The sequence below is a fragment of the Carcharodon carcharias genome, chromosome 9 (genome assembly GCF_017639515.1).
Source record: "Carcharodon carcharias isolate sCarCar2 chromosome 9, sCarCar2.pri, whole genome shotgun sequence".
In the NCBI taxonomy this organism is placed as follows: domain Eukaryota; kingdom Metazoa; phylum Chordata; class Chondrichthyes; order Lamniformes; family Lamnidae; genus Carcharodon; species Carcharodon carcharias.
The window spans coordinates 70,167,726-70,191,949 of record NC_054475.1 but is presented as its reverse complement, the minus strand read 5'-3'; the positions used below and the strand labels follow the sequence as shown (position 1 = coordinate 70,191,949).

The 24,224-nt window shown below is 44.2% G+C and overlaps 1 protein-coding gene across 1 annotated transcript in view; it reads right to left on the bottom strand.

Moving 5' to 3' along the window:
* Positions 1-24,224, bottom strand: part of LOC121282430 (voltage-dependent L-type calcium channel subunit alpha-1S-like) — a 746,261-nt gene that overhangs the window by 613,664 nt on the left and 108,373 nt on the right. Inside the window, exon 5 of the mRNA XM_041196142.1 lies at positions 17,005-17,157. Within this exon, the coding sequence (XP_041052076.1) occupies positions 17,005-17,157 (153 nt within the window). The remainder of the gene's footprint in view (positions 1-17,004; positions 17,158-24,224) is intronic.

The following is a 24,224-nucleotide window of genomic DNA, read 5'->3' as shown; positions in this document are numbered from 1 at the left end:
TCACACATTCTGCGTGTGTGTGTGTTCACACATTCTGCGTGTGTTGTGTTCACACGTTCTGCGTGTGTGTGTTTTCACACGTTCTGCGTGTGTGTGTTCACACATTCTGCATTTGTGGGTGTGTTCACACATACTGCATGTGTGTGTGTGTTCACACATTCTGCGTGTGTGTGTGTTCACACATTCTGCATGTGTGTGTGTTCACACATTCTGCTTGTGTGTGTTCACGAATTCTGCATGTGTGTTCACACATTCTGCGTGTGTGTGTTCACACAATATGCGTGTGTGTGTTCACACATTCTGCATTTGTTTGTGTGTTCACACATTCTGCGAGTGTGTGGGTGTTCACACATTCTGTGTGTGTGTTCACACATTCTGCTTGTGTGTGTTCACACATTCTGCGTGTGTGTTCACACATTCTGCATGTGTGTGTGTGTGTTCACACATTCTGCGTGTGTGTCTTCACACATTCTGCGTGTGTCTTCACACATTCTGCGTGTGTGTCTTCACACATTCTGCGTGTGTCTTCACACATTCTGCGTGTGTCTTCACACATTCTGCGTGTGTGTGTTCTCACACTCTGCATGTGTGTGTTCACACATTCTGCGTGTGTGTATGTTCACACATTCTGCATGTATGTGTGTGTGTTCACACCTTCTGCATGTGTGTGTGTTCTCACATTCTGCGTGTGTGTGTGTTCTCACATTCAGCGTGTGTTTGTGTTCTCACCATCTGCGTGTGTGTTCTCACATTCTTCGTCTGTTTGTGTTCACATATTCTGCGTGTGTGTGTGTTCTCACATTCTACGTGTGTGTGTCCGTTCACATATTCTGCGTGGGTGTGTTCACACATTCTGTGTGTTTGTGTTCACACATTCTGCCTGTGCGTGTCGACACAGTCTGCGTGTGCGTGTTCTCACATTCTGCGTGTGTATGTGCTCACACATTCTGTGTGTGTGTCTGTTCACACATTCTGCATGTGTGTCTGTTCACATATTCTGCGTGTGTGTGTGTTCTCACATTCTGCGTGTGTGTGTTCTCACCTACTGCGTGTGTGTGTGTTCTCACATTCTGCGAGTGTGTTCTCACATTCTGCATGTGAGAGTGTTCTCACATACTGCGTGTGTGTGTGTGTTCTCACATGCTGCATGTGTGTGTTCACACAGTCTGCGTGTGCGTGTTCTCACATTCCGCGTGTGTGCGTGCTCACACATTCTGCGTGTGTGTCTGTTCACACATTCTGCATGTGTGTCTGTTCACACATTCTGCGTGTGTGTTCTCACATTCTGCGTGTGTGTGTGTTCTCACCTTCTGCCTGTGTGTGTTTTCTCACATTCTGCGTGTGTGTGTTCTCACATTCTATGTGTGTGTGTGTGTGTTCACATATTCCGCGTGGGTGTGTGTTCACACATTGTGTGTGTGTGTGTTCACACATTCTGCCTGTGAGTGTTCACACATTCTGCGTGTGCGTGTTCTCACATTCTGCGTGTGTGTGCTCACACATTCTGCGTGTGTTTCTGTTCACACATTCTGCTTGTGTGTCTGTTCACACATTCTGCGTGTTTGTTCTCACATTCTGCGTGTGTGTGTGTTCTCACCTTCTGCCTGTGTGTGTGTTCTCACATTCTGCGTGTGTGTGTTCACACATTCTGCGTGTGTGTTCATACATTCTGCGCGCGTGTGTGTGGTTCACACATTCTACATGTGTGTCTGTTCACACATTCTGCGTGTGTTCTCACATTCTGCGTGTGTGTGTGTTCTCACCTTCTGCCTGTGTGTGTGTTCTCACATTCTGCGTGTGTGTGTTCACACATTCTGCGTGTGTGTTCACACATTCTGCACGCGTGTGTGTCGTTCACACATTCTGCGTGTGTGTGTGTTCTCACATTCTACGTGTGTGTGTGTGTTCACATATTCTGCGTGGGTGTGTGTTCACACATTTTGTGTGTGTGTGTTCACACATTCTGCCTGTGAGTGTTCACACAGTCTGCGTGTGCGTGTTCTCACATTCTGCGTGTGTGTGTGCTCACACATTCTGCGTGTGTGTCTGTTCACACATTCTGCATGTGTGTCTGTTCACATATTCTGCGTGTGTGTGTGTTCTCACATTCTGCGTGTGTGTGTTCTCACATTCTGCATGTGAGTGTGTTCTCACATACTGCATGTGTCTGTGTTCTCACATGCTGCATTTGTGTGTTCACACATTCTGCGTGTGTGTGTGTTCACACATTCTGCGTGTGTGTGTGTTCACACATTCTGCGTGTGTTGTGTTCACACGTTCTGCGTGTGTGTGTTTTCACACGTTCTGCGTGTGTGTGTTCACACATTCTGCATTTGTGGGTGTGTTCACACATACTGCATGTGTGTGTGTGTTCACACATTCTGCGTGTGTGTGTGTTCACACATTCTGCATGTGTGTGTGTTCACACATTCTGCTTGTGTGTGTTCACGAATTCTGCATGTGTGTTCACACATTCTGCGTGTGTGTGTTCACACAATATGCGTGTGTGTGTTCACACATTCTGCATTTGTTTGTGTGTTCACACATTCTGCGAGTGTGTGTGTGTTCACACATTCTGTGTGTGTGTTCACACATTCTGCTTGTGTGTGTTCACACACTCTGCGTGTGTGTTCACACATTCTGCATGTGTGTGTGTGTGTTCACACATTCTGCGTGTGTGTCTTCACACATTCTGCGTGTGTCTTCACACATTCTGCGTGTGTGTCTTCACACATTCTGCGTGTGTCTTCACACATTCTGCGTGTGTGTTCACACATTCTGCGTGTGTGTGTTCTCACACTCTGCATGTGTGTGTTCACACATTCTGCGTGTGTGTATGTTCACACATTCTGCATGTATGTGTGTGTGTTCACACCTTCTGCATGTGTGTGTGTTCTCACATTCTGCGTGTGTGTGTGTTCTCACATTCAGCGTGTGTTTGTGTTCTCACCATCTGCGTGTGTGTTCTCACATTCTTCGTCTGTTTGTGTTCACATATTCTGCGTGTGTGTGTGTTCTCACATTCTACGTGTGTGTGTCCGTTCACATATTCTGCGTGGGTGTGTTCACACATTCTGTGTGTTTGTGTTCACACATTCTGCCTGTGCGTGTCCACACAGTCTGCGTGTGCGTGTTCTCACATTCTGCGTGTGTATGTGCTCACACATTCTGTGTGTGTGTCTGTTCACACATTCTGCATGTGTGTCTGTTCACATATTCTGCGTGTGTGTGTGTTCTCACATTCTGCGTGTGTGTGTTCTCACCTACTGCGTGTGTGTGTGTTATCACATTCTGCGAGTGTGTTCTCACATTCTGCATGTGAGAGTGTTCTCACATACTGCGTGTGTGTGTGTGTTCTCACATGCTGCATGTGTGTGTTCACACAGTCTGCGTGTGCGTGTTCTCACATTCCGCGTGTGTGTGCTCACACATTCTGCGTGTGTGTCTGTTCACACATTCTGCATGTGTGTCTGTTCACACATTCTGCGTGTGTGTTCTCACATTCTGCGTGTGTGTGTTCTCACCTTCTGCCTGTGTGTGTTTTCTCACATTCTGCGTGTGTGTGTGTTCACACATTCTGTATGTGTGTGTGTTCACACATTCTGCGTGTGTGTGTGTTCACACATTCTGCATGTGTGTTCACACATTCTGCGTCTGTGTTCACACATTCTGCATGTGTGTGTTCACACAATATGCGTGTGTGTTCACACATTCTGCGTGTGTGTTCACACATTCTGCGTGTGTGTTCTCACACATTCCGCATGTGTGTGTGTTCACACATTCTGCGTATCTGTGTGTTCACACATTCTGCATGTGTGTGTTCACACATTCTGCATGTTTGTGTTCACATTCTGCGTGTGTTCACACATTCTGCGTGTGTGTGTGTTCACAGATTCTGCATGTGTGTTCATACATTCTGCGTGTGTTCACACATTCTGCGTGTGTGTCTTCACACATTCTGCGTGTGTCTTCACACATTCTGCGTGTGTCTTCACACATTCTGTGTGTGTGTGTTCTCACACTCTGCATGTTTGTGTTCACACATTCTGCGTGTGTTTGTTCACACATTCTGCGTGTGTTGTGTTCACACGTTCTGCGTGTGTGTGTTTTCACACGTTCTGCGTGTCTGTGTTCTTACATTCTGCGTGTGTGTGTGTTCTCACAATCTGCGTGTGTGTGTGTTCTCACATTCTACGTCGGTTTGTGTTCACATATTCTGAGTGTGTGTGTGTTCACACATTCTGCGTGTGTGTTCACACATTCTGCGTGTGCGTGTTCACACATTCCGCGTTTGTGTGTTCACACATTCCGCGTGTGTGTTCACACATTTTGCCTGTGCGTGTTCACACAGTCTGCGTGTGCGTGTTCTCACATTCTGCGTGTGTGTGTGCTCACACATTCTGCATGGGTGTGTGTTCTCACATTCTGCATGTGTGTCTGTTCACACATTCTGAGTGTGTGTTCTCACATTCTGTGTGTGTGTGTTCTCACCTTCTGCCTGTGTGTGTGTTCTCAAATTTTGCGTGTGTGTGTTCACACATTCTGCGTGTGTGTTCACACATTCTGCACGCGTGTGTGTGGTTCACACATTCTGCATGTATGTGTGTGTGTTCACACATTCTGCGTGTGTGTGTTCTCACATTCTATGTGTGTGTGTGTGTGTTCACATATTCCGCGTGGGTGTGTGTTCACACATTGTGTGTGTGTGTGTTCACACATTCTGCCTGTGAGTGTTCACACATTCTGCGTGTGCGTGTTCACACATTCCGCGTTTGTGTGTTCACACATTCCGCGTGTGTGTTCACACATTTTGCCTGTGCGTGTTCACACAGTCTGCGTGTGCGTGTTCTCACATTCTGCGTGTGTGTGTGCTCACACATTCTGCATGGGTGTGTGTTCTCACATTCTGCGTGTGTGTGATCACACATTCTGCCTGTGCGTGTTCACACAGTCAGCGTGTGCGTGTTCTCACATTCTGCGTGTGTGTATGCTCACACATTCTGCGTGTGTGTGTCTGTTCACACATTCTGCATGTGTGTCTGTTCACACATTCTGAGTGTGTGTTCTCACATTCTGTGTGTGTGTGTGTTCTCACCTTCTGCCTGTGTGTGTGTTCTCAAATTTTGCGTGTGTGTGTGTTCACACATTCTGCGTGTGTGTTCACACATTCTGCACGCGTGTGTGTGGTTCACACATTCTGCATGTATGTGTGTGTGTTCACACATTCTGCGTGTGTGTGTTCTCACATTCTATGTGTGTGTGTGTGTGTTCACATATTCCGCGTGGGTGTGTGTTCACACATTGTGTGTGTGTGTGTTCACACATTCTGCCTGTGAGTGTTCACACATTCTGCGTGTGCGTGTTCTCACATTCTGCGTGTGTGTGCTCACACATTCTGCGTGTGTTTCTGTTCACACATTCTGCTTGTGTGTCTGTTCACACATTCTGCGTGTTTGTTCTCACATTCTGCGTGTGTGTGTGTTCTCACCTTCTGCCTGTGTGTGTGTTCTCACATTCTGCGTGTGTGTGTTCACACATTCTGCGTGTGTGTTCATACATTCTGCGCGCGTGTGTGTGGTTCACACATTCTACATGTGTGTCTGTTCACACATTCTGCGTGTGTTCTCACATTCTGCGTGTGTGTGTGTTCTCACCTTCTGCCTGTGTGTGTGTTCTCACATTCTGCGTGTGTGTGTGTTCACACATTCTGCGTGTGTGTTCACACATTCTGCACGCGTGTGTGTCGTTCACACATTCTGCGTGTGTGTGTGTTCTCACATTCTACGTGTGTGTGTGTGTTCACATATTCTGCGTGGGTGTGTGTTCACACATTTTGTGTGTGTGTGTTCACACATTCTGCCTGTGAGTGTTCACACAGTCTGCGTGTGCGTGTTCTCACATTCTGCGTGTGTGTGTGCTCACACATTCTGCGTGTGTGTCTGTTCACACATTCTGCATGTGTGTCTGTTCACATATTCTGCGTGTGTGTGTGTTCTCACATTCTGCGTGTGTGTGTTCTCACATTCTGCATGTGAGTGTGTTCTCACATACTGCATGTGTCTGTGTTCTCACATGCTGCATTTGTGTGTTCACACATTCTGCGTGTGTGTGTGTTCACACATTCTGCGTGTGTGTGTTCACACATTCTGCGTGTGTTGTGTTCACACGTTCTGCGTGTGTGTGTTTTCACACGTTCTGCGTGTGTGTGTTCACACATTCTGCATTTGTGGGTGTGTTCACACATACTGCATGTGTGTGTGTGTTCACACATTCTGCGCGTGTGTGTGTGTTCACACATTCTGCATGTGTGTGTGTTCACACATTCTGCTTGTGTGTGTTCACGAATTCTGCATGTGTTCACACATTCTGCGTGTGTGTGTTCACACAATATGCGTGTGTGTGTTCACACATTCTGCATTTGTTTGTGTGTTCACACATTCTGCGAGTGTGTGTGTGTTCACACATTCTGTGTGTGTGTTCACACATTCTGCTTGTGTGTGTTCACACATTCTGCTTGTGTGTGTTCACGAATTCTGCATGTGTTCACACATTCTGCGTGTGTGTGTTCACACAATATGCGTGTGTGTGTTCACACATTCTGCATTTGTTTGTGTGTTCACACATTCTGCGAGTGTGTGTGTGTTCACACATTCTGTGTGTGTGTTCACACATTCTGCTTGTGTGTGTTCACACATTCTGCTTGTGTGTGTTCACACATTCTGCGTGTGTGTTCACACATTCTGCATGTGTGTGTGTGTGTTCACACATTCTGCGTGTGTGTCTTCACACATTCTGCGTGTGTCTTCACACATTCTGCGTGTGTGTCTTCACACATTCTGCGTGTGTCTTCACACATTCTGCGTGTGTGTTCACACATTCTGCGTGTGTGTGTTCTCACACTCTGCATGTGTGTGTTCACACATTCTGCGTGTGTGTATGTTCACACATTCTGCATGTATGTGTGTGTGTTCACACCTTCTGCATGTGTGTGTGTTCTCACATTCAGCGTGTGTTTGTGTTCTCACCATCTGCGTGTGTGTTCTCACATTCTGCGTCTGTTTGTGTTCACATATTCTGCGTGTGTGTGTGTTCTCACATTCTACATGTGTGTGTCCGTTCACAAATTCTGCGTGGGTGTGTTCACACATTCTGTGTGTTTGTGTTCACACATTCTGCCTATGCGTGTCCACACAGTCTGCGTGTGCGTGTTCTCACATTCTGCGTGTGTATGTGCTCACACATTCTGTGTGTGTGTCTGTTCACACATTCTGCATGTGTGTCTGTTCACATATTCTGCGTGTGTGTGTGTTCTCACATTCTGCGTGTGTGTGTTCTCACCTACTGCGTGTGTGTGTGTTCTCACATTCTGCGAGTGTGTTCTCACATTCTGCATGTGAGAGTGTTCTCACATACTGCGTGTGTGTGTGTGTTCTCACATGCTGCATGTGTGTGTTCACACAGTCTGCGTGTGCGTGTTCTCACATTCCGCGTGTGTGCGTGCTCACACATTCTGCGTGTGTGTCTGTTCACACATTCTGCATGTGTGTCTGTTCACACATTCTGCGTGTGTGTTCTCACATTCTGCGTGTGTGTGTGTTCTCACCTTCTGCCTGTGTGTGTTTTCTCACATTCTGCGTGTGTGTGTGTTCACACATTCTGTATGTGTGTGTGTTCACACATTCTGCGTGTGTGTGTGTTCACACATTCTGCATGTGTGTTCACACATTCTGCGTCTGTGTTCACACATTCTGCATGTGTGTGTTCACACAATATGCGTGTGTGTTCACACATTCTGCGTGTGTGTTCACACATTCTGCGTGTGTGTGTTCACACATTCCGCATGTGTGTGTGTTCACACATTCTGCGTATCTGTGTGTTCACACATTCTGCATGTGTGTGTTCACACATTCTGCATGTTTGTGTTCACATTCTGCGTGTGTTCACACATTCTGCGTGTGTGTGTGTTCACAGATTCTGCATGTGTGTTCATACATTCTGCGTGTGTGTTCACACATTCTGCGTGTGTGTCTTCACACATTCTGCGTGTGTCTTCACACATTCTGCGTGTGTCTTCACACATTCTGTGTGTGTGTGTTCTCACACTCTGCATGTTTGTGTTCACACATTCTGCGTGTGTTTGTTCACACATTCTGCGTGTGTTGTGTTCACACGTTCTGCGTGTGTGTGTTTTCACACGTTCTGCGTGTCTGTGTTCTTACATTCTGCGTGTGTGTGTGTTCTCACAATCTGCGTGTGTGTGTGTTCTCACATTCTACGTCGGTTTGTGTTCACATATTCTGAGTGTGTGTGTGTTCACACATTCTGCGTGTGTGTTCACACATTCTGCGTGTGTGTGTTCACACATTCTGCGTTTGTGTGTTCACACATTCCGCGTGTGTGTTCACACATTTTGCCTGTGCGTGTTCACACAGTCTGCGTGTGCGTGTTCTCACATTCTGCGTGTGTGTGTGCTCACACATTCTGCATGGGTGTGTGTTCTCACATTCTGCATGTGTGTCTGTTCACACATTCTGAGTGTGTGTTCTCACATTCTGTGTGTGTGTGTTCTCACCTTCTGCCTGTGTGTGTGTTCTCAAATTTTGCGTGTGTGTGTTCACACATTCTGCGTGTGTGTTCACACATTCTGCACGCGTGTGTGTGGTTCACACATTCTGCATGTATGTGTGTGTGTTCACACATTCTGCGTGTGTGTGTTCTCACATTCTATGTGTGTGTGTGTGTGTTCACATATTCCGCGTGGGTGTGTGTTCACACATTGTGTGTGTGTGTGTTCACACATTCTGCCTGTGAGTGTTCACACATTCTGCGTGTGCGTGTTCTCACATTCTGCGTGTGTGTGCTCACACATTCTGCGTGTGTTTCTGTTCACACATTCTGCTTGTGTGTCTGTTCACACATTCTGCGTGTTTGTTCTCACATTCTGCGTGTGTGTGTGTTCTCACCTTCTGCCTGTGTGTGTGTTCTCACATTCTGCGTGTGTGTGTTCACACATTCTGCGTGTGTGTTCATACATTCTGCGCGCGTGTGTGTGGTTCACACATTCTACATGTGTGTCTGTTCACACATTCTGCGTGTGTTCTCACATTCTGCGTGTGTGTGTGTTCTCACCTTCTGCCTGTGTGTGTGTTCTCACATTCTGCGTGTGTGTGTGTTCACACATTCTGCGTGTGTGTTCACACATTCTGCACGCGTGTGTGTCGTTCACACATTCTGCGTGTGTGTGTGTTCTCACATTCTACGTGTGTGTGTGTGTTCACATATTCTGCGTGGGTGTGTGTTCACACATTTTGTGTGTGTGTGTTCACACATTCTGCCTGTGAGTGTTCACACAGTCTGCGTGTGCGTGTTCTCACATTCTGCGTGTGTGTGTGCTCACACATTCTGCGTGTGTGTCTGTTCACACATTCTGCATGTGTGTCTGTTCACATATTCTGCGTGTGTGTGTGTTCTCACATTCTGCGTGTGTGTGTTCTCACATTCTGCATGTGAGTGTGTTCTCACATACTGCATGTGTCTGTGTTCTCACATGCTGCATTTGTGTGTTCACACATTCTGCGTGTGTGTGTGTTCACACATTCTGCGTGTGTGTGTGTTCACACATTCTGCGTGTGTTGTGTTCACACGTTCTGCGTGTGTGTGTTTTCACACGTTCTGCGTGTGTGTGTTCACACATTCTGCATTTGTGGGTGTGTTCACACATACTGCATGTGTGTGTGTGTTCACACATTCTGCGTGTGTGTGTGTTCACACATTCTGCATGTGTGTGTGTTCACACATTCTGCTTGTGTGTGTTCACGAATTCTGCATGTGTGTTCACACATTCTGCGTGTGTGTGTTCACACAATATGCGTGTGTGTGTTCACACATTCTGCATTTGTTTGTGTGTTCACACATTCTGCGAGTGTGTGTGTGTTCACACATTCTGTGTGTGTGTTCACACATTCTGCTTGTGTGTGTTCACACATTCTGCGTGTGTGTTCACACATTCTGCATGTGTGTGTGTGTGTTCACACATTCTGCGTGTGTGTCTTCACACATTCTGCGTGTGTCTTCACACATTCTGCGTGTGTGTCTTCACACATTCTGCGTGTGTGTTCACACATTCTGCGTGTGTGTGTTCTCACACTCTGCATGTGTGTGTTCACACATTCTGCGTGTGTGTATGTTCACACATTCTGCATGTATGTGTGTGTGTTCACACCTTCTGCATGTGTGTGTGTTCTCACATTCTGCGTGTGTGTGTGTTCTCACATTCAGCGTGTGTTTGTGTTCTCACCATCTGCGTGTGTGTTCTCACATTCTGCGTCTGTTTGTGTTCACATATTCTGCGTGTGTGTGTGTTCTCACATTCTACGTGTGTGTGTCCGTTCACATATTCTGCGTGGGTGTGTTCACACATTCTGTGTGTTTGTGTTCACACATGCTGCCTGTGCGTGTCCACACTGTCTGCGTGTGCGTGTTCTCACATTCTGCGTGTGTATGTGCTCACACATTCTGTGTGTGTGTCTGTTCACACATTCTGCATGTGTGTCTGTTCACATATTCTGCGTGTGTGTGTGTTCTCACATTCTGCGTGTGTGTGTTCTCACCTACTGCGTGTGTGTGTGTTCTCACATTCTGCGAGTGTGTTCTCACATTCTGCATGTGAGAGTGTTCTCACATACTGCGTGTGTGTGTGTGTTCTCACATGCTGCATGTGTGTGTTCACACATTCTGCGTGTGTGTGTTCTCACATTCTGCATGTGTGTGTGTTCTCACATTCTGCGTGTGTGTGTTCTCACATTCTGCGTGTGTGTGTGTTCACACATTCTGTATGTGTGTGTGTTCTCACAATATGCGTGTGTGTGTATTCACACAATATGCGTGTGTGTGTGTTCACTCATTCTGCATTTGTGTGTGTGTTCACACATTCTGCGTGCATGTGTTCACACATTCTGCGTGCGTGTGTTCACACATTCTGCATGTGTGTGTGTTCACACATTCTGCGTGTGTGTGTGTTCTCACATTCTGCCTGTGGGTGTGTTTACACATTCTGCGTGTGTGTGCATTCACACATTCTGCGTGTGTGTGTGCTCACACATTCTGCGTGTGTGTCTGTTCACACATTCTGCATGTGTGTCTGTTCACATATTCTGCGTGTGTGTGTGTTCTCACATTCTGCGTGTGTGTGTTCTCACATTCTGCATGTGAGTGTGTTCTCACATACTGCATGTGTCTGTGTTCTCACATGCTGCATTTGTGTGTTCACACATTCTGCGTGTGTGTGTGTTCACACATTCTGCGTGTGTGTGTGTTCACACATTCTGCGTGTGTTGTGTTCACACGTTCTGCGTGTGTGTGTTTTCACACGTTCTGCGTGTGTGTGTTCACACATTCTGCATTTGTGGGTGTGTTCACACATACTGCATGTGTGTGTGTGTTCACACATTCTGCGTGTGTGTGTGTTCACACATTCTGCATGTGTGTGTGTTCACACATTCTGCTTGTGTGTGTTCACGAATTCTGCATGTGTGTTCACACATTCTGCGTGTGTGTGTTCACACAATATGCGTGTGTGTGTTCACACATTCTGCATTTGTTTGTGTGTTCACACATTCTGCGAGTGTGTGTGTGTTCACACATTCTGTGTGTGTGTTCACACATTCTGCTTGTGTGTGTTCACACATTCTGCGTGTGTGTTCACACATTCTGCATGTGTGTGTGTGTTCACACATTCTGCGTGTGTGTCTTCACACATTCTGCGTGTGTCTTCACACATTCTGCGTGTGTGTCTTCACACATTCTGCGTGTATCTTCACACATTCTGCGTGTGTGTTCACACATTCTGCGTGTGTGTGTTCTCACACTCTGCATGTGTGTGTTCACACATTCTGCGTGTGTGTATGTTCACACATTCTGCATGTATGTGTGTGTGTTCACACCTTCTGCATGTGTGTGTGTTCTCACATTCTGCGTGTGTGTGTGTTCTCACATTCAGCGTGTGTTTGTGTTCTCACCATCTGCGTGTGTGTTCTCACATTCTTCGTCTGTTTGTGTTCACATATTCTGCGTGTGTGTGTGTTCTCACATTCTACGTGTGTGTGTCCGTTCACATATTCTGCGTGGGTGTGTTCACACATTCTGTGTGTTTGTGTTCACACATTCTGCCTGTGCGTGTCCACACAGTCTGCGTGTGCGTGTTCTCACATTCTGCGTGTGTATGTGCTCACACATTCTGTGTGTGTGTCTGTTCACACATTCTGCATGTGTGTCTGTTCACATATTCTGCGTGTGTGTGTGTTCTCACATTCTGCGTGTGTGTGTTCTCACCTACTGCGTGTGTGTGTGTTCTCACATTCTGCGAGTGTGTTCTCACATTCTGCATGTGAGAGTGTTCTCACATACTGCGTGTGTGTGTGTGTTCTCACATGCTGCATGTGTGTGTTCACACAGTCTGCGTGTGCGTGTTCTCACATTCCGCGTGTGTGCGTGCTCACACATTCTGCGTGTGTGTCTGTTCACACATTCTGCATGTGTGTCTGTTCACACATTCTGCGTGTGTGTTCTCACATTCTGCGTGTGTGTGTTCTCACCTTCTGCCTGTGTGTGTTTTCTCACATTCTGCGTGTGTGTGTGTTCACACATTCTGTATGTGTGTGTGTTCACACATTCTGCGTGTGTGTGTGTTCACACATTCTGCATGTGTGTTCACACATTCTGCGTCTGTGTTCACACATTCTGCATGTGTGTGTTCACACAATATGCGTGTGTGTTCACACATTCTGCGTGTGTGTTCACACATTCTGCGTGTGTGTGTTCACACATTCCGCATGTGTGTGTGTTCACACATTCTGCGTATCTGTGTGTTCACACATTCTGCATGTGTGTGTTCACACATTCTGCATGTTTGTGTTCACATTCTGCGTGTGTTCACACATTCTGCGTGTGTGTGTGTTCACAGATTCTGCATGTGTGTTCATACATTCTGCGTGTGTTCACACATTCTGCGTGTGTGTCTTCACACATTCTGCGTGTGTCTTCACACATTCTGCGTGTGTCTTCACACATTCTGTGTGTGTGTGTTCTCACACTCTGCATGTTTGTGTTCACACATTCTGCGTGTGTTTGTTCACACATTCTGCGTGTGTTGTGTTCACACGTTCTGCGTGTGTGTGTTTTCACACGTTCTGCGTGTCTGTGTTCTTACATTCTGCGTGTGTGTGTGTTCTCACAATCTGCGTGTGTGTGTGTTCTCACATTCTACGTCGGTTTGTGTTCACATATTCTGAGTGTGTGCGTGTTCACACATTCTGCGTGTGTGTTCACACATTCTGCGTGTGCGTGTTCACACATTCCGCGTTTGTGTGTTCACACATTCCGCGTGTGTGTTCACACATTTTGCCTGTGCGTGTTCACACAGTCTGCGTGTGCGTGTTCTCACATTCTGCGTGTGTGTGTGCTCACACATTCTGCATGGGTGTGTGTTCTCACATTCTGCATGTGTGTCTGTTCACACATTCTGAGTGTGTGTTCTCACATTCTGTGTGTGTGTGTTCTCACCTTCTGCCTGTGTGTGTGTTCTCAAATTTTGCGTGTGTGTGTTCACACATTCTGCGTGTGTGTTCACACATTCTGCACGCGTGTGTGTGGTTCACACATTCTGCATGTATGTGTGTGTGTTCACACATTCTGCGTGTGTGTGTTCTCACATTCTATGTGTGTGTGTGTGTGTTCACATATTCCGCGTGGGTGTGTGTTCACACATTGTGTGTGTGTGTGTTCACACATTCTGCCTGTGAGTGTTCACACATTCTGCGTGTGCGTGTTCTCACATTCTGCGTGTGTGTGCTCACACATTCTGCGTGTGTTTCTGTTCACACATTCTGCTTGTGTGTCTGTTCACACATTCTGCGTGTTTGTTCTCACATTCTGCGTGTGTGTGTGTTCTCACCTTCTGCCTGTGTGTGTGTTCTCACATTCTGCGTGTGTGTGTTCACACATTCTGCGTGTGTGTTCATACATTCTGCGCGCGTGTGTGTGGTTCACACATTCTACATGTGTGTCTGTTCACACATTCTGCGTGTGTTCTCACATTCTGCGTGTGTGTGTGTTCTCACCTTCTGCCTGTGTGTGTGTTCTCACATTCTGCGTGTGTGTGTGTTCACACATTCTGCGTGTGTGTTCACACATTCTGCACGCGTGTGTGTCGTTCACACATTCTGCGTGTGTGTGTGTTCTCACATTCTACGTGTGTGTGTGTGTTCACATATTCTGCGTGGGTGTGTGTTCACACATTTTGTGTGTGTGTGTTCACACATTCTGCCTGTGAGTGTTCACACAGTCTGCGTGTGCGTGTTCTCACATTCTGCGTGTGTGTGTGCTCACACATTCTGCGTGTGTGTCTGTTCACACATTCTGCATGTGTGTCTGTTCACATATTCTGCGTGTGTGTGTGTTCTCACATTCTGCGTGTGTGTGTTCTCACATTCTGCATGTGAGTGTGTTCTCACATACTGCATGTGTCTGTGTTCTCACATGCTGCATTTGTGTGTTCACACATTCTGCGTGTGTGTGTGTTCACACATTCTGCGTGTGTGTGTGTTCACACATTCTGCGTGTGTTGTGTTCACACGTTCTGCGTGTGTGTGTTTTCACACGTTCTGCGTGTGTGTGTTCACACATTCTGCATTTGTGGGTGTGTTCACACATACTGCATGTGTGTGTGTGTTCACACATTCTGCGTGTGTGTGTGTTCACACATTCTGCATGTGTGTGTGTTCACACATTCTGCTTGTGTGTGTTCACGAATTCTGCATGTGTGTTCACACATTCTGCGTGTGTGTGTTCACACAATATGCGTGTGTGTGTTCACACATTCTGCATTTGTTTGTGTGTTCACACATTCTGCGAGTGTGTGTGTGTTCACACATTCTGTGTGTGTGTTCACACATTCTGCTTGTGTGTGTTCACACATTCTGCGTGTGTGTTCACACATTCTGCATGTGTGTGTGTGTGTTCACACATTCTGCGTGTGTGTCTTCACACATTCTGCGTGTGTCTTCACACATTCTGCGTGTGTGTCTTCACACATTCTGCGTGTGTGTTCACACATTCTGCGTGTGTGTGTTCTCACACTCTGCATGTGTGTGTTCACACATTCTGCGTGTGTGTATGTTCACACATTCTGCATGTATGTGTGTGTGTTCACACCTTCTGCATGTGTGTGTGTTCTCACATTCTGCGTGTGTGTGTGTTCTCACATTCAGCGTGTGTTTGTGTTCTCACCATCTGCGTGTGTGTTCTCACATTCTGCGTCTGTTTGTGTTCACATATTCTGCGTGTGTGTGTGTTCTCACATTCTACGTGTGTGTGTCCGTTCACATATTCTGCGTGGGTGTGTTCACACATTCTGTGTGTTTGTGTTCACACATGCTGCCTGTGCGTGTCCACACTGTCTGCGTGTGCGTGTTCTCACATTCTGCGTGTGTATGTGCTCACACATTCTGTGTGTGTGTCTGTTCACACATTCTGCATGTGTGTCTGTTCACATATTCTGCGTGTGTGTGTGTTCTCACATTCTGCGTGTGTGTGTTCTCACCTACTGCGTGTGTGTGTGTTCTCACATTCTGCGAGTGTGTTCTCACATTCTGCATGTGAGAGTGTTCTCACATACTGCGTGTGTGTGTGTGTTCTCACATGCTGCATGTGTGTGTTCACACATTCTGCGTGTGTGTGTTCTCACATTCTGCATGTGTGTGTGTTCTCACATTCTGCGTGTGTGTGTTCTCACATTCTGCGTGTGTGTGTGTTCACACATTCTGTATGTGTGTGTGTTCTCACAATATGCGTGTGTGTGTATTCACACAATATGCGTGTGTGTGTGTTCACTCATTCTGCATTTGTGTGTGTGTTCACACATTCTGCGTGCATGTGTTCACACATTCTGCGTGCGTGTGTTCACACATTCTGCATGTGTGTGTGTTCACACATTCTGCGTGTGTGTGTGTTCTCACATTCTGCCTGTGGGTGTGTTTACACATTCTGCGTGTGTGTGCATTCACACATTCTGCGCGTGTGTGTGTTCACACATTCTGTGTCTGTTTGGGTTCACACATTCTGCGTGTGTGTGTTCACACATTCTGCGTGTGTTTGTGTTCACACATTCTGCATGTGTTTGTGTTCACACATTCTGCGTGTGTGTGTTCACACATTCTGCGTTTGTGTATTTGTGCTCACACATTCTGCATGCATGTTTGTGTGCATATGTTTGCGTTCACACATTTTGTGTATTTGTGTTCACACATTTTGCATGTGTGTGCATTCACACATTCCACATTTGTGTGCACACATTCCGCATGTGTGTGTGTACACATTTCGCATGTTTATGTGTGTGTGCACATTCCGCGTGCATATGTGTTCACACCTTCTGCTTCTGTGTGTTTACACATTCTACATGTGCGTGTTTGTATTCACACATTCTGCATGTGTGTGTTTTTGTGTCTGTGTATGTGTTTGTGTTTACACGTTCTCCGGGTGTGTTTATACATTCTGCATGTGTGTGTTCACACATTGTATGTGTGTGTGTTTTTACATTCTGCGTGTTTGCGTGTTCATACATTCTGTATGTGTTTGTTCACTCATTCCGCGTGTCTGTGTGTGCATGCGTGTGCATTCACACATTCCGTGCATTCACGCATGCGTGCTCACACATGCCATGCGTGTGTGCATCTTTATGCTGTCTGTTTGAGTGTTTACACTGTACCTGCATATTTTCATATTGTGGTCACACTGTCTGTCTGTGCATGTGTGTCCATTCACGCTGTCCAGGCTTGTGCCACGCCCTGTTCACGCCGTCCAGGTGTGCATTCATACTATGTTTACGCTGTCCGGGTCTGAGTTCATGCTGTGTTCATGCCACTCGGGTGTATGTTTACGTTGTATACTCACTGCCCGGGTGCGTGTTCATACCGTCTGGGTGCGTAACTGGCTATGTTCACACTGTACCTGTGGCAGTGTAAAAACACGTCTTGTGCATTTTGCCCATGAACAGCTCCAATCCAATGATGGCATAGATGATGATCATGAAGAGGACCAGCAGTGCGATGTGCAGCAAAGGGACCATGGCCTTGATTATCGAGTTCAGCACCACCTGTAAACCTGAACAGAGATCAGTAAGTACTCAGCATGGTCCACCTCACAATCATCAGCCTCATTAACACTTCATCGTATTCTTACAAATAGGACATGGTCACTGGGAGTCAGAAAGATCTTGCAGTTATAAAGCATTTCACAAAAAGCACTTTACAGTTAATTAAGTAAACTTGAAGTGAGATCACTGTTCTAATGTTGGAAACACAGCTCAAATATGCACACAGCAAAGTCTAAAAAATAGCAATGAAATAGTGATTAAATTATTTGTTTTCAGTTTGGTTGGCAGACAGGTGTGTGAACTGAAATCCTAATTCAGGGCTTCCCAAAGTCGCGAGCTCCAGGGCAGCAATAACGGCAGTGGAGCTCGGACTGAGTTTTGACAGCTGACCTCGCGTTTTTTTTGTTGTTGGTGGGTGTAACCTAATGGATAATCTGAGGCCTGGGGGTACTGAGGGAAGGAGCAGAAACAGAAGGTAGTCATAAAGAATATGCTAATTAAAGCAATAAATAGCATCCTCTGCAGTCGTGACAGAGTCCAGAAGTGTATGTTACTGACATGGTGCAAAGGTTATATCAGAGCAACTGTAGGGGAACTTACAAAGGGAAGTGGAAAACCTTGTTGTTGTGATCCATGGGGAAGAAAAGGGAAGATTCCTGCTAAGAAAATATCAGAAGTAAGGAACCAAGTTAAAAACAGGACTTCCCTGGTCGTAATCTCAGAATTTCTATCTATTTTATGTGAGAACTGGGGTAGGAGTAGGAAGATCAGGAAAGCAAATGTCTGGTTGAAAGGCTGATATCGTAAGGAGGCAGGGGGCTTCAGGTTCTGGAAATGAAAGGGGGTTCATTTCTAGACCAAGCAAGTCATAAGGAACCAATGCACATTAGAGAACTAAACATAGGGAAAAAGCTAGACAATGGTGATCATAACATAATGGGACACTGGGATAAGGTGTTGAGATGGGTTCCACCTGAACTGGAATGGGATAAGTGTCCTAACAGAAAGGATGAATATGGCTTATGGCTGGGATTTTGAACTAGTAAAATGAGGGGATGGACCTAATGAAAATAACACACAAATGGAAAATAAAAGACATAAAGGATGAGAATAAAGGTCAGGCCAAGGTCAGGAGCAGGTAACAGTTAAGGAAGAAACAGAGTAATAAAACACATTCAACGTGTTAAAAGTAAAGTGAAGGGAATGATTGACAAAAATGAATTCTAATTGCTTGTTCATCAATGTATATGGCTTCAGAGTCAAGACAGAGTAACTGGAGGCTGTAATTCTCAGCGAGGTATCAGATGTAGTCGGCATAACTGAAACATGGCTACATAAAGAAGAGGCAGTAAAATACTCTGATGTATTTGGAAAGGAAATGGAGGTATGAATAGAAGTGATGCAGCTACACTATTTCAAGGGAACTAAACGCTGGACTAGCCAGCAACTCCCACATCGCATGAATAAATAATTTTTTGAAAAATTTGATATAACATAATGGCAATAGTAGAAAGAAATATAACCAACAATAGAAAGAAAAGAATTCGCATGGATTGAGAGAAAGGATAAGAAGGGATTGATCACAACAATTGAGATAAGGGAAGAGAAAACAGTAAAAAGAAAGTAAGCACATTTTTAAAATGAGTAAAGGTTTCAACTACCGCCAAATAAACTGGGGATAAGAGATAGGGAAAGGGGTACATGGAGTTGAGACCAGAGATGTATCACTGTTGGATCTAGGAATAGGAAAAGAACCATTGTAACCAAGAGAACCAAGAATAGCTGAACAATAGACAAAAGCAATCATAACATAATATTTTAAGAAATGATTGATAAAGACATAAGACAGAGAAAAACCGAAGTAATAGTCTGGAGAAATGCTAATTTTGAGGGGAAGAAAATGGAAGTATGAAAGATAAACTTGGGTAAAAAAAATTGACAAAGAGAGCTGCAGTGGGAAATATTTAAAATGCTTCACAAGAATACCAATATAAGAGAGTGCTGATTGGCTGACAAGTGGACTGATTGGTAGAGGCATTGCCACAGAGAATGCACCAGTGATGGTGGCTGATAGTTAATTGCCAAGCATTGTTTGAAATTTAAACCTGGCAGCTTGACCCTGATTGGTCAAGGCATTGCCTTGAGGAATGAGTCAGCTTGTTTAGCTGAAACAGGCGCAATATGTGTACATGTTCTTTCCGTTTGCAATCAACAGGGCCTTGTGTATTAATATATGTAGCTTCCAGTACACGCACATGCACAATACTGCGAGCCCAACTGACAATCTTAAATTGGTTGTCAGCATAATTGTTAGCACAACTGTAGATTATTTAGTATAATTTGTTGTTTTGCCCTTTTATTTGTATTCTTGTAAAGTGTCCTGCTGAGTACAAGACAAAAGCTTCGACATGTCTCTTTTTTCAGTAATACTCAAGTTAAATTATTAGGGAATATAAAATGAAATAGTAATGTATTCTACAGCCACATAAACAACAAAAGAAAAATCAGGTTATTGTCACAAAGAGGGGGATACACATGATAAATTCACAGGTAATGACAGCAAATTGACAGACATATTGAATAGTTACTTTGCTTCAGCATTTACCAGAAAGACTAACAAGGTGCATGTGCCATTAGAAAAAGAGGTCAAAAAAAGGAATTTAAGTTAGAAAGTGAGGAGTGAATTGATAAACTAGTCACACTTTTAGAGAATGAAATCCATACATACAAAAGGAAATTTTGGAAGAGACAGCAGAGGTACTATTACACATACAAGAAAAATCATTCAAAAAAGGAAAAGTGCCATAGGACTGAGACAACCCATCTGATTCCTATATTTAAAAAGGGAGACGGAACAAGTCAGTGTTTAATATCAGTGGTAGGAAAGATAATGGAATTTTTACTCAAAGGTGTAGTAGAAACCAAAAATATAATAAGGACTGGTGAGCCCAGATTTCAAAAACAAAGATCATACTTGATCAAATTCACTGATTTATTTGCAGCAACATAAAGGGCAGACAAGCAGAATTGAATAATGTAATTTATTTGGATTTTCAAAAGGCCTTCAACAAGACACTGCATAGTAGACATAGCTAAGGTTGAGTTAGCATGGTGCAGGAGAGAGGACTATGGATTCCTGGGGCATTGGGAGAGGTGGGACCTGTACAAGCCAGACGGGTTTCAGCACATAGGGGGCAGGACCATTTTCAAGGCGGGAGGTTTGTCAGTGCTGTTGGAGAGGGTTTACATTAGCTCAGCAGGGGAATTGGAGCCTGAGCACAGATTCAGAAGGAAGAGAAGCAAAGCTGCAAATGGAAGGCAGGAAATTAATAAGCAAGCATGAAAAGCAGAGAAAACAAAGGCTAGAAAATAGACAACAAAAGCAGTTGTTCAGTGATGAATGGTATGCACTTCAAAGCAAGGTGTCTAGCTCTTATTGAAACATGGCTTAAAGAAGGACAGGCTTGGCAGCTCAACATTTTTGGTTACAGGATTTTGTGATGAAAGTATAATCATTTTCATGATATTTTTCTTGTTTATTGTGAAGTAGGTTTATGGGGTAAGTATAGTGGGATCTGTCTATGTGATTTAATTACATTTGGAGTCAAGTAGATTGTAAGGTTGAAATCATCAAATGAAGCTAGGTGCTTGACATGCTAATGAGTAAACAGGGATGCTGGTTTAGCATGTAAGGTGTGAAGGGAATTTGCATTTTTAGTTAAATGAAGGGATTTAGATTTTAGTCTGTTTACAACTAGCCAGATGAGCAAGGCTAAGGTGTGTGTTTATTTTTCCCAAAGGCTACTGATAATATAAAAATTTTCATGTTGCCAATATTATGAGTAAGATACAGTTTCAAAGAAAAATGGAACAATAGAATTTACACATTAAAAAGAGAGAAACATATATAAAGGAGAATGAAAAGCTATGTGTTGAAAAGCCATGTAAGATCTAACAGGAGTGTGTGAAATAGCTTTAATGAAGCCTCCAGCCATTTGTGCATAAGTATTATAAAACTAAACTGAGGTTGGGGAAAAGCCATTTGGATTTCCATTGTCACATGGGTATTCTGTTAACTTGCTGGTTCTGTTTTAAATCTAAAATCTATTTTGGACTGTTGCTTTAAAGGGGCTGTAACTGGGAGTCAGGTTAATTAGGAATTTTAAGAGTCATTATAGTAGTAAGTAATTGTAGTCTTATGTATGTGCTTGAAACCTTTAATTTTGTTCATAAATATTTTAATTCAATTTTTTAAATCTCTAAAGGCCTTGGTGGACTCAGTACCTCTGAGTTCAGTGCACACATATTCTTGCAATAAATACAAATTGCAAAACCATTGTGATAGTGTGACCAAGTTTCCCTTGTGGGTTTGGGTCCACCTGGCACACATCATCTGCCACATCATAACAGTTTTCAAATGGGATAGAGAGGGGCTATAAAATGTAGGGGAGGTCACAATTTTAGTTAAAGAAACAATCACAGCTATGAGAAGGGATAAGGTCCTACATGGAGCATCAAATGAGGCCATATGGGTTGAACTGAGGAACAGAAAAGGAACAATCACACTGCTGGGGTTGTTCTATACAGGGAGATAGAAGAGTAAATGTGCAGACAAATCTCAAAGAAGTGTTGAAACAATTGAGCCATAATAGTGGGGGGTTCAACTACCCTAATATTAACCGGAATAAATTCAGTATAGAGAATTCTTAAAATTCATTCAGGAGAACTATTTTAGCCATTGCGCAGTAAGCCCAACAAGAGAGAGGGCAGTTCTGGGGCTAGTTTTAGGAAATGAAACTAGGCAGGTGGAAGAGGACAGTGTTTTAATGTTAGTGATCAGAATTCAGTTAGATTTAGAGTGTTTATGGAAAAGGATAATGATTGACCAGAAGGAAAAGTTTTAAATTGGGGAAAGAACAATTTTGCTAAGTTAAGATGCGATTTGGTAAAATGGACTGGAAGCAGCTACTTGAAGGAAATCAGTGTCAGAGCAGTGAGAGGTATTCAATGAGATAGAGAGGATTCAGAACAAATACGCTCCCATAAAGAAAAAGGGTGGGGCTCCCAAATCTAGACCCAACACCGCATCCCACCCCACCTGCAAGATGACAAGAACATATTGAGTCGGATAAGGGGAATAAAGTAAGCTTATGACAAATGCCAAGAGCTCAAAACTCCAGAAAGCTGAGAAGAATATGGAAAATGAAATTTAAAAAAGCAACTGGGGGGCATCAAAAATATTGGCAAGTAAAATCAAGAAAAACTCAAAAGATAGTTTATAAATACATAGAGAACAAGAAGATAACTAAGGAAAGAATAGGGCCAATTACAGACTAAAAAGGTAACTTGTGTGTGGAGGCAGAAGACATGGGCACATTTCTTAATGAATACTTTGCATTTATTTTCACAAAAGAAGCAACAATTGAGACTTTATAGTTAAGGAGGAGCAGTGTGACATATTGGATGGAGTAAACATTGTGAGTAAAGAAATATTAAGGAGTTTAGCATCTTTGAAAGTGGATATCAGGCCTGGATCAAATATATCCTAGGCTGCTAAGAGAAACAAAGAAAAAGTAGTGGAGGTTGTGACTATCACTTTCCAATCCTCCCTGGCTTGAGGCATGATGCCAGAGGACTGAAGGACAGCTAATATTATACCATTGCTTAAAATGCGAGGACGGGATAGACCAAATAATTAAGGGTCAGCCAGCCTGACCTTGAGGGTGGGAAATCACTGAAACAAATTCTGAGGGGCAGTGTAAATCAGCATTGAGAAAGGTATATATTAATCAAGGACAGTTGGTATGGATCTCTGACAGAACGGTCATGACTGCCAAACATGGCTGAATTTTTTTGCAGCAGTAACAAGGATGAAGATTTGATGTTGTCGACATGAGTTTTAATAAGGCTTTTGATAAAGTCCCAAATGACAGACTAATCAGAAAAGTAAGAGCACATGGGATCTAAGTTTGGATTCAAAACTGGCCCAGACACAGGATGCAAAGTGTAATGGTCAGCAGGTATTTTTTTGACTGGAAGACTGTTTTCAGTGAGGTTCAAAGGTGCTGGGTCCTTTGCTTTTCATAGGGAACAGTGCCTCTATGAGGTTACACAGTAAGTAGAGTATTTGAAATTTTAGAAGGATATGAAGAAAGAAAGGGAGGTCGGGTACCTCTGTTATAAAAGATGATCAGTGCAGTAGTGAGAAATTATCTTGGCTTGGTAGATCAGGGCATAACATCAGATATAGCAAAGGAAAGAATTGGGAGTAATTTATAGGCACCCTAACAGCAGCTACACAGCAGGACAGAGTATGAATCAAGAAATAACAGGGGCTACCAGGAAAAATACTGCAATAATCGTGGGCAGTTTTAATCTTCATATAGATTGGACAAATCAAATTGGCAAAGGTAGCCTTCAGAATAAGTTCATAGAAGGTATTCAGGACAGCTTCTTCAAAAGAGACGCTCTGAAACCTACCAGGGAATAGGCCATTTTAGACCTGGTAATGTGTAATTAATTAAAGAAGTATAATAAATGATCCTCTGGGTAAGAGTGATCATAACATAAGAACATAAAGAAATAGAAGCAGGGGTAGGCCATTCAGCTCCTCAAGCCTGCCCCGCCATTCAATAAGATTATGGCTGATCTGCCCCAGGCCTCAACTCCTCTTTCATGCCAGCTCCTCATAATCATCAACTCCCCGATATTTCAAAAATATATCTACCTCCTCGTTAAATACTTTCAGTGATCTGCCTCCACAAGTCTCTGATGTAAAGAATTCCAGACATTCACTACCCTCTGAGAGAAGAAATTCCTTTGCATCTCAGTTTTAAATGAGTGCCCCCTTATTCTGTAACGATGTCCCCCAGCTCGAGACTCTCCCACTAGCGGAAACATCATCTCAACATCTACCCTGTCAAGACCCCTCAGAACCTTGCACGTTTCAAAAAGATCAACCCTCATTCCTCTAACCTGTTTAGCTGTTTTTGATATTTCAACACCTTCATCCCAGGAATCAGCCTAGTGAATCTCTTTTGAACTGCCTCCAATGCCAGTATATCCTTTCTTAAAT